At 42.7% G+C, this 11,043-nt stretch overlaps 1 protein-coding gene across 3 annotated transcripts in view; it reads left to right on the top strand.

Moving 5' to 3' along the window:
- The window catches only part of BICRAL (BICRA like chromatin remodeling complex associated protein), an 84,375-nt gene extending 73,768 nt beyond the window's left edge, over window positions 1–10,607 (top strand). For all 3 annotated transcript variants that reach the window (XM_082637844.1, XM_082637843.1, XM_082637842.1), the window contains 4 exons: window positions 322–467; window positions 1,556–1,650; window positions 4,605–4,707; window positions 6,770–10,607. In XM_082637844.1, coding sequence (XP_082493970.1) covers window positions 322–467; window positions 1,556–1,650; window positions 4,605–4,707; window positions 6,770–7,560 — 1,135 coding nt within the window. In that variant the 3' untranslated portion in view covers window positions 7,561–10,607. The remainder of the gene's footprint in view (window positions 1–321; window positions 468–1,555; window positions 1,651–4,604; window positions 4,708–6,769) is intronic.
- Window positions 10,608–11,043: the final 436 nt, after the last annotated feature.

The raw sequence follows: 11,043 nt of genomic DNA on the forward strand, positions 1-11,043 counted from the left end.
TTCCCTGGTGGCGCAGTGGTTGAGAGTCTGCCTGCCGATGCAGGGGACACGGGTTCATGCCCTGGTCCGGGAAGATCCCACATGCCGCGGAGTGGCTGGGCCCGTGAGCCATGGCCGCTGAACCTGCGCGTCCGCAACGGGAGAGGCCACACCAGTGAGAGGCCCGCGTACAGCAAAAAAAAAAAGGGGGGGGGGGGAAGGACCTGCTATACTATGGATAATAACATTCCTGTGTCTCTCATTGTCTTTGCATGCAAATAACCATCATGATTAGATTTATTACATGACTCAACACTGCCGTTGGCAATTTCTCTTTAACAGCATTCTCCAGCAGTTACAGAGGGACCAAACCCACACGGTGACACCTGATAAAAGTCAGTTCCGATCACTCAGTGACGCAGTGCAAAGGCTGCTCTCCTACCATGTGTGCCAGGGCTCCATGCCCACAGAGGAAGACCTGAAGAAAGGTAAGCAGGCTGGACCCCCAGGGTGCCACCTTGACACCAGACACCCTCCTAGGGATGCCCTCCTGGGGACTCACCCCACAGGCGAACCAGAGCCTCGTCACCCCCAGATGGTAGCCAGGTTACTGTTTTTCATTGCAGACCTACCTTCTTCCCAATTTACTTGATTTCCCAGTCCATGTTTAGGGTTGTGACTTATTTTTCTCAACATTCTGTGGAGGGTCACCCAAATGTCCGAATATTTTATGGACACATTTGAGGGCAGTGAATCCAGAGCACTGTTTGGACTCTGGCTGCAGACAGGATGGCCCTGGATGAGATGCCCTGCACAGTGATTCAGGCACAGTCCCTGTGTTTAGATAGAATGCATACATACCCTGAGCTGCTGCTATCACTTTTATGAATTAGATAGATACTGTAGCTCCCAAAAAGCATTCTTTGAGGTTCCAAAGTGAGTCCAGAGTAGGGCCTCTGAGGGGAGTGCAGCAGTCAATCCACTGTGAGCTTCCCTGGGAGGAAGAGCATCCACATCCAGCATTAAACAGGGATGTGGAGGCTCTGAGAAGAGCGAAGTGGAAAATGTGAGACCTTTGGAGACAGACAGACAAAGGACAGAGCCACAGGACCATGACCTGCGAGATGCCATGGACGAGTTGGTGTCGTTACGTGAAACTGGTCTGCCCAGCCCGGACAGTAGGACTTCATTGTCTCAGCAGTTTCAGTTTTTCATGCTGTTGGAAGGAAGTGGAGGCTTAGGTCACCTAAACTCGTAGATCACTCTCTGTTCATTGATATTTGCTGCTGGTCTGTGTTAACGTGGTTTTCTTTTATAAATGATCTTAATTAAAGGCATTATGTTTTTAGTTTCCTAATTAGAGTGAAAATAAGCTAGTATTAAAATGAGTTTCTGTGATCACATTCCAGTGAACAGTGAGGGACAGGAGTGCAGAAAGATGATGTTTAACCAAGGAAGAACTAAACTAAGAAGAGAAAATGGAGGAATGATTCATTTCAGTCCTAAGGAAAAAAGGACCTAGTGGGTGATTTGCACTCTCTTACTTTTTTTTTTCTCTCTCTCTCTCTTTTTAAAGTTGACAATGAATTTGAAACAGTTGCCACTCAGCTCCTAAAAAGGACTCAAGCTATGCTTAACAAGTACAGATGCCTGCTCCTGGAAGATGCCATGGTAAAGTTCCACTACCAAGCATGTTTGTTTCTTAAACTCCACAGGTCACAGCTACTAATTCAGAGAGAAAAACTTCAAGAAATTACATTTTCCCAACATAGTTTAAAAGGCACAGATACTTAAAATTGTAGAAAAACTTACCTTTGACTGAACCTTCTACTAACAGCAGCTATATTTGCTATGCTTTCCATGGTTGATCACACTGAATCAGTGCTATTGTTTTCCTGGTTCCAAATGAGGGACTAGTGCTTTGGTTATGTAATTTGCCCAACATCATACAGCCAGTAAGTTTGCAGTGTAATTAGCAAAGCTAGAATACAGACCAGGACCACCTGACCCCCATCCGCACTCCGATGCTGTCCACTGCCTCTCACCAACCAGAAGATGTGGGAGAGGACTGGCAACACTTCTGCTGAATATTGTTCAGAATAATATCTGAAAAGATGAGGTGGTGACAGATGTTAAAATTAGTTTTGTCTTGGGAATTCCTGGCGGTCCAGTGGTTAGGACTCTGTGCACTCACTGCCGAGGGCTCGGGTTTTCACCCCGGTCTGGGAACTAAGATCCTGCAAGCCACGTGGTGCAGCCAAATAAAAAAAAAGTTAGTTTTGTCTTGTTTTCAATTGAGAGATCACTAGCATGTCATAAAAATCATGCTTAACAGGGAGATCAGCTTGTTGCTTTGTGACCACCTAGAGGGGTGGGATAGGGAGGGTGGGAGGGAGGCTCAAGAGGGAGGGGTTATGGGGATATATGTATACATATAGCTGATTCACTTCGTAGTACAGCAGAAACTAACACAACAAGCAATTATACTCCAGTAAAGATGTAAAATAAATAAATAAATAAATATGAATCTTTTGTCGTATATTACAATAATAATTTCCCCCCAAAAAATCATGCTTAATTTTAAAACGTACAACCTGATGGATTTTAGTATATTCACAAGGCTGTGCAAGCATCACCACTCGTTAATTCCAGAGCATTTTCAGCACCCCAAATAGAAACTAAAATTAATTGGTTTTTTTTTCCCTTTGGCCGCACCGCATGGCTTGCAGGATCTTCGTTCCCCGACCAGGGATTGAACCCCAGCCCACAGCAGTGAAAGCGTTGAGTCCTAACCACTGGACCGCTGAGGAACTCCCCTAAAATTAATTTTAAAGCACCAGATAATTAGAGAAAGGAGTAAGGTATCTCAGAAAATGATGGAAAGACCAAACCTATCTGAGATTTTAGAAGCAGTTCTAAAATCATACAGACTTTAATAAATTGGTCTCTTACCAGTGGCTTTTAATTTGAGATCAGCTTTGAAAATGTACCTTGAGAGATTAGCTGAATTACATTATACACGTATGCAATATAGTATAAATATGTATGTGTGTGTGTTTGTGTTTAACTAAGGTGTATATATTTACAGGCATACCTCAGAAACATTGTGGGTTCAGTTCTAGACCACCTCAATAAAGTGAATATCTCAATAAATCAATTCACATGAACTTTTTCGTTTTCTGGTGCAAATAAAAGTTATGTTTACACTATACTGCAGCCTATTAAGTGTGCAGTAGCATTGTGTCTAAAACAACAATGTGGGCTTCCCTGGTGGCGCAGTAGTTGAGAGTCCGCCTGCCGATGCAGGGGACACAGGTTCGTGCCCCGGTCCGGGAAGATCCCACATGCCGCGGAGCGGCTGGGCCCGTGAGCCATGGCCGCTGAGCCTGCGCATCCGGAGCCTGTGCTCTGCAATGGGAGAGGCCACAACAGTGAGAGGCCTGTATACCGCAAAAACAAAAAAATAAAAAATAATAAAACAACAATGTGCATACCTTAATTTAAAAATACTTTATTGCTAAAAAATGCTAATCATCATCTGAGCCTCCAGTGAGTTGTAATCTTTTTGCTGGTGGAGGGTTTGAAATATTGGGAGAATTACCAAAACGTGACACAGAGACATGAAGTGAGCAAATGTTGTTGGAAAAGTGGTGCCAATAGACTTTCTCGATGCAGGGTTGCTATAGCCTTCAATTTGTAAAAAAACGCAATACCTGCAAAGCGCAATGAAATGAGATATGCCTATACTTATGTATATTAAAACGGTGCCACCAAAGTCTGAAATAGTTGTTCTTATATTGACAATCATTTCTGAAACAAAACTCTGAGATATCAAAAAGACTAACTCTGTCATTTATGAGAAAAGGACCATTTGGACAGACTTGGACAAATGGACTAATTACTTGGACAAATTATATCTGCCATGAATTTTTATGTTAAATAAGACCCAGAAATATAATTTAAGCTTTGATTCTGTACAACAAAAAATAATTCTAAGGAAAGCCTTAATACAAAACATAATTATAGGGAATTCCCTGGAGGTCCAATGGTTAGGACTCCTGTGGTTTCACTGCCGAGGACACGGGTTCAGTCCCTGGTTGGGGAACTAAGATCCCACAAGCCATGCAGCACGGCCAAAAACAAAACACAACACAATGATAGCATAGCAGAATATAAAGTAAAAGGTCATCCTAATGAAAAGATTTCCCACATATTAGGCAGAGGAGGAAATAAGAAAAGTACAGAACAGGGTGTATAGTTGCTTCCATTTGTGTGCAAAAATAAAGAATGAAGAATGTAAATTTGGGTGTGTGCATAAACTATCTCTGGAAGAGTTTACTAAACTGCTTGGCACGAGGGTTCCTGCAGGGAGGGCCCTGGGTGGGTGGGGAAGGCAGTGCACAGGGGAGGCGAAGAAGGAAGGCTGACTTTCCACATCCCCTTTAGTACCTTCTGAAGTTTGTACCAATGTGGTAAATTACCTTTCCCCAAAAAACACGATTCAAAAAAGTATGTCAAGGATAAACATATTCTCCCTTCTGATTGCTTCCTTTGTCCCCAAAACACAGCGAGCTGTTTGCACTTGTTAAAGGGCATCTGAAATGACTAGGTTCTCTCATTTTCAGCGGATCAATCCCTCTGCTGAGATGGTGATGATCGACAGAATGTTCAACCAAGAGGAAAGAGCTTCTCTGTCCCGGGACAAGCGTCTGGCACTTGTAGACCCTGGTAAGAAACGCCAGAGTAAAAGCAGAGGAGAGCTCCCGCCAGGGTTCAGGGACTATGGCTTTGCGGAGACTGTCTGAAGTGACCTTGGAGTATGAAACCTGAAGGTAGACCCTGAATTCTGGGGAGAAAAAAATCCAGAGTTGAGAGCAGGATATGAATACTCTGAAAAGGTTGTTCTGCAAAATCCAAACTGGAATTTTGCATTCAGTTAAGTGATTCTTCTTCCCCATTGTAAACTCAAACTTATCAATCTTTCCCTAGTCTTTGAGAACTAAAGTAAGTCAGAAGCCTTCCCAGAAGCAACTAAACCTCAGCAAATGATTGAGTTTTCTTACTATGTGCAATGCATTGTTGGAGGGGAATCAGTGAAACATGGTCCCTGCCCACAGGCTCTGGTAGCTTGTAGTGCTCCTTGTTGGTACTCTTCCCGCACCCCATCAGCTTCCTGCCATTTGCATCTGTGCTAGATTCGACCCACATTCTGCCTTTTAAAAATGAATTCTCTGTACTTCTTTCTAGTGTCTAAAATTTTTAAAATTGAATAACATAACAATTTGTGGAATATCAATTTTTACCCATACTTTTACCATCCTAGAAAAGGAATGTTTTTATTTCTCCAAGTTTTCTTCCAGTTATGGTTCCCATTTGCATACATCACTTACAATATAATTAAATCATATGTCACATGCTAGATATTATTTTGTTATTCTAATTTTCTTCCATTTAACACATCTGATGTTTTTATCCTGTTGCTGAAGTCTTCAAAATAATAGTTAATAAATTTTTAATATACTAATTTGATAATTTGGCTAATCCATTCCCCTCCTATTGGAATATTATTTTCCTCTGGCTTTAATTTTTCTAACATCTTTTCTGATACTTAAATATTAAGGTTCAGCCTTGTGTTTGATGTGGCTTAAGAAATTTTCAAAGAGAATACATGATCCTTATACTCAGTGTAAAGGGAGAGTCCTAAAGAATTGCTGTATACCTAGGAGAATCCTCAAATCTTTCCAAAAAACAAGAGAATAATGTCAGATATATTTCTGCCCCTTTTTCTTAGAACCTGAAATCCCCTATTGCCATCGGGTGAATTGGGCTTTGGGGATAAACCCTCCTCTTTTGTCACAGCCCCTCAGGCCTGGTGTCACGCGGGCAGGGGCATGCTCCGTTCTCCTCTGTATTGTACCTGCACAGTGTTTATGGGGTGGAATCACCTTTTTTGATTTCAAGGCTGTATCCCCTAGATCTCATATTTTGGGATTTAGTGAACAAATTCACGTTTGTGGCTTTATAGGTATCATCAAAGCTCTGTTTCACTTTCATTACTTCCAGAGTGAACACTTTCTTTGCCCTTGCATAACAGCAACCTACTTCCCTCCCTCCGTACCCTCAACCCCCTAAATCCTCACTCACATTTCTCTCGCCATCCTTGGCTCTTCAGGCCTGGCACAGGTCAGCACTCACCCTCAGACCCAGTTCCTCCATGCCCCACTGTCCTTCCAAGCAGATACCGTTTAAGGTGCATGTTGGTCGTTCGTTTTGTGTTCCTGGCAAAGTGCCACTAGTTATGCCAGGTCCCCTGCCACGTGTTTAGAGGGACTGAAGTGCTATCACCCACAGACAAGTAGTTGTGTCCTCTCCAGCCCCCCGCCAAAGCCTCTGTTCAGGGCCTTCTGCTCCAAGGAAGAAACGAGGCTGATCCTAACATCTGATTTCTGTTTTCAGACTGTTTCAAAGCAGTCATTAATAAAAAACTGATCAAAAACTACAGTAAGAGACCAAGACGAAGTGGAGCTTTTTGCCCATTGGGTTTTCCCATTTGTCATCCAGCAACTCCTTTTTCAAAGAGGTTTAAGCTCCTCTGAAAGCTGCAGCTCCGCAGCCTCGGTTCCTTTTAAGGACGCCCCCCAAGTACTGTGCTTCTGCACAGTCCTGGACGTGAACAGCTGACTCGGTGTGGTGGGGTAGGGTGGAGTGGGTTTGCACCTGACCCACTGAGGGGCTACTGTCTAGTCCTGTCTCATTCTTTCATTAATGTTCTTTTTGTTCCCATTTCCAGAGGGCTTTCAGGCTGATTTCTGTTGTTCCTTCAAACTTGATAATAAAGCTGCTCATGAGACACAGTTTGGCAGGAGTGACCAGCATGGCAGTAAAACAACCAGTTCTGTGCATCTGACGGCCAAGGCCCAGAGCAGAGACAGAGCCAAACCAGGCATGACAGAACCAACGAATCATGACCAGTTTCATCTAGTGCCTAATCACATCGTGGTCTCCGCAGAAGGAAACATTGCTAAAAAAACCGAATGCCTCGGCAGAGCACTGAAATTTGACAAAATGGGCTCAGTTCAGTACCGGAGTGCATCTGAAGAGAAAACCAGCCGAAAAGACTCCGTGAAAGGCAGCGAGTGCTCTCCCGGCCCTGAAGGGCACCGGAAAAACTCGTCCAGACCAGATCACGGTCCTGAGAGCAAACTCTCAAGCCTCCTAGTAGATTCGCACCTGGAGATGACGTGTAATAGCTCCTTCCAGGACAAGACTCTGCGGAATTCTCCAAAGAATGAAGTTTTACACACAGACATCATGAAAGGGTCAGCCGAGCCCCAGCCTGATCTCCAGCTCACTAAGAGTTTAGAAACAACATTTAAGAACATCTTGGAACTCAAAAAGGCGGGGCGGCAGCCCCAGAGTGACCCCACGGTTAGCGGCTCTGTTGAGTTAGATTTCCCCAACTTTTCTCCAATGGCTTCGCAGGAAAACTGCCTGGAAAAGTTCATCCCAGACCACAGTGAAGGCATTGTAGAAACTGACTCCATTTTAGAAGCAGCTGTAAATAGTATCCTAGAGTGTTAATAGCCGCAGTCCTCCCCAACCTGCCCCCCGAGACCCCGCCCCGGACAAGTTACATTCTTTCCTGGCAAAAGCAATGGAAATGGTCTCCTGTCTCCAGCCTGCTTGATCTTTCATCACAGCTTATTCTTTCTAATCTCAGTCCCATTCTTTGTTTAAGAGCAATACTCGTCGTGGTTACAGGGAGATCCTTTAGTAAAACTGATCCTTGTTAGAAAGCAGTCTGATAGGCCCTACACATTTCAAGTGTTTTGAAAGTGCTTATAGTCATTTTTTTGTTTGTTTTTGTTTATTTGTTTTATTTTTTTTAAACACTGTAACTCAATGAGATCACAGTACCCTAGGCCCTGGGTAAAATTCTGACAATCATAAGTCATTTGAAAAGAACAGACTTATTAAAGAAAATCAAACAGGACTGATAGAAGATACTTCTTAAAGAATATCCCACTGCATCTCCAAATTTTGGCTTTGGGGGGGTCTTGGGGTGTCATGGGCCGGGAGACCACATGGCTCTCCCCTTGGCCGTCTCTGAGCAGTTAGTCCTGGCTGCTCTGCCAGGACCCACGGCCCTGGCGTGAGCCCCTATAGCGCACAAGCAGGGCTTCCTGTTCATCGTTCAAGTGCTTTTCTGATGCTCCCGGAGCAAAACCTCACCTCTTCATCATATCCACCTTGAGTTTCCTCTAGGGAATACTTGGTTTTGAGTTGTGACAGCACGACTTGAGATAATCTCACCAGGCGAAATAAAAGAAAATGGAAACCAATGAAGTGGCACAGTGTACAGGGGAGGCCGGGATAGAGCCATGAGGAATATAATATGTATATATGTAAAAGCATATATATGTTAACTATTGAGAAAAAACAAGCGTTTTGCATTCTATAATTGGATCTAGGCAGCATACGATGTATGTTTTTGTCGGTTGCTGGGTTTTGTTCCATTTAACCTCTCTTTGCACCCCTCCCACAACAAATAGGCAAGCATCAAAAGTATTTTCATTTGAAAACTATGTTGTAATTTTTCAGTTTAAACGTTAAGGGGACTTTGGCCTTGTTTCTGCTTCTTGTTGTCTGAGAACAGTAGTCACCCCTGGCAGCAATCATTACCAAAACACAGACAAACCAAAGGTAACCAGCCAGCCCACCACTGAGAGGAAAGATCTGAGACCCGGGATTCCCACTTGAGAGCCAAAGGACATTCCCTGCCATAGTTTGTGTTTGGCCCATGTTCATGTTCGTGAACGTGACTTATTGCTTTATTTATTTATATTTCTTTTCAGGGAGCTTTCCCCAGTTTCCTTTCTTGTATACCCGCCCCAGGTCATCCCGTTTCTGTTGGCACTTTCGTTCTCAATGTCATTGTAACCATCAGTATCTCCTAGCATTGGGAAAGCTACATATGGTATTTTGTATGTACCCTCTTACATACATGTGTGCGTGCATGTGTCTGGGCTGTTCAGATTCAGAGGTCATTTTGGCAACAGTGTGTACACACTCACCCTCCCTGTTATGTGCACGGGCTCTCATTTATTCTGTCCATCTCTCTGGCTTTAGAGGCACACCCACTGGTCTTCGCTCTAACATGTTGCCAAGATCCGCTTCTGGCCATCCCCAGAATGGGGATGACCCCACTGTCATCATGTTGGGCATTTCTCTTCCAGGTCGGCCTGCAATGGAAAGGAAGGCTTCTGATTACTAGAAAACACAGTAACAGAAGACCTAGACTCTCCCTGCTCCTTAGTCCCCCCAAACAGAGAAACCCTGTGAGACAGCCAGTCTTCACAAAAGCAAAATACCTTCTCCCCACTCCCACCCCTGAGCCAATAGAAATTGGAAAATCTGGGCCATTTTACGGTTACCATGTTTTCCTTATTTGTGCCAATGTCCAAGTTGCAGATTTCCCCTTTTTCCTGTATTGTAACATATTAGAAAGATAAGTTGGTATTGCCAGTTGGAACTTTCTGTTTGGGTAGCCCTGGGGTAACACCCTGCCCTGAACCCCATGATTTCATAGGCTCTTCTCTTAGGGCTCATGCTCCCCTAATTCCTAGCAAGACTTAAAGATGGTCCCTCCTGATCAAATTCTTCTCATTGTGGAAATTTATACCTAGAAGCCTTCATGGAAGCTACTGATGAGTTACATTAATTACTGAATCAGTGGAATTCTTAAGAGACAAGATAAGCTCCATGTACATTTGTCACCTCTCTTTCTTCCCTACCCTGCCCTGCCACCCCAGTCCCAACTTTTCGATATACCATCTTAAAGGGTTTTTAAAGCCTTGACACTTGTCTAGAAAACGGAGAGCCTAATTTACCAAAATGAAACTTGTAAATTTTTGTGTCCTTGTATGTAAGTTTACTTTTTATGGAGGAAAGATTCTAGGTAATGACAAATGACGATTATGAAATGTCTTTTACTCCTGTGATTAGGTCATAACTCGCATGTCGAGGCCCCTCTGGTGGAGGGTGAGAGCTCAGCCTCGGATGGCCAACATTCAGTTGTTCAGATTCATTAGTCAAAGTTAAGTTTTAGAGCTACTCATACTCAGTAACAAAAATCATTTTCTTTTCTTTCTTTCTTTTTTTTTTCTGTTGTTGTGGAAAAGTGTGAATTTGTTATTAAGCATTTGACTTTCTGTGTCCTTAAGTACTGCCTAAAGATAAAGCAAATTTTAAACTGGCAATTACAAAAAAGAACTATTTTAGCGCTGAAGAATTTAGCAGACTTTGTTAGATTAGGGAGGCCTTACAGACTGACTTAAAGAGGACGCGTCACTCACTGTCAGTGTGGTGTGGGCTTTATTTGCTTAAATACCTTCATTTGTATAGTATGTCTCACTTGAAATTGCTTTGTATACATTTTGTAAAAATATTTATAAAATGTTTTGTAAAAAAAAAGTATAACAAATTGCAGTTTATTTTGTTATGTTGGATAAATACTGTTAAAAGAAACCAGTCAGTAACTATATTGTTAATCCATGGTTAGGAAATGTTTAGTTGGAGATTACAAAATGAAACAACCATTGCAATACAGCCAAAGATTTGGGAAAATGTGCAACTGTGATTGTCTTGATTTTGCAAAGAGGAATGGCTGCTTTTCCCAGAAGAAAAGGGTAAGTAAATGTCCAGTGGGAGTTCTGTTATTAAATACCATTACCAAAGAATACCCCGGCCAGTGAGGGAGTAGGATTTTAACTGATCAGCCTTTCTAAATTACAAATTAAAATTGGTCAAGGAGAAAGTTTAGTCATGAACATCTCTGGCCTCCCTCCCTGCTCCCGTCACATGGGCCCTTAACTAAGGAAGGAAAAATGAGGTCATTTAAAAGTTAGATAAATGTGCCTCAATCTGCAGGAATTTTTCTTTAATCGTTACATTTCTTTTGTTTCTGCAGGAACGAGAAGGCTAAGGGATAGGTAAAAAAATGAAAAAGATAAAAAACTATTTTACATAAAACTTGTTCCAGAATTAACATGTTTCTCTTTGGAT

The sequence above is a fragment of the Mesoplodon mirus genome (assembly GCF_964341445.2).
Source record: "Mesoplodon mirus genome assembly, chromosome: 12".
NCBI lineage: Eukaryota > Metazoa > Chordata > Mammalia > Artiodactyla > Ziphiidae > Mesoplodon > Mesoplodon mirus.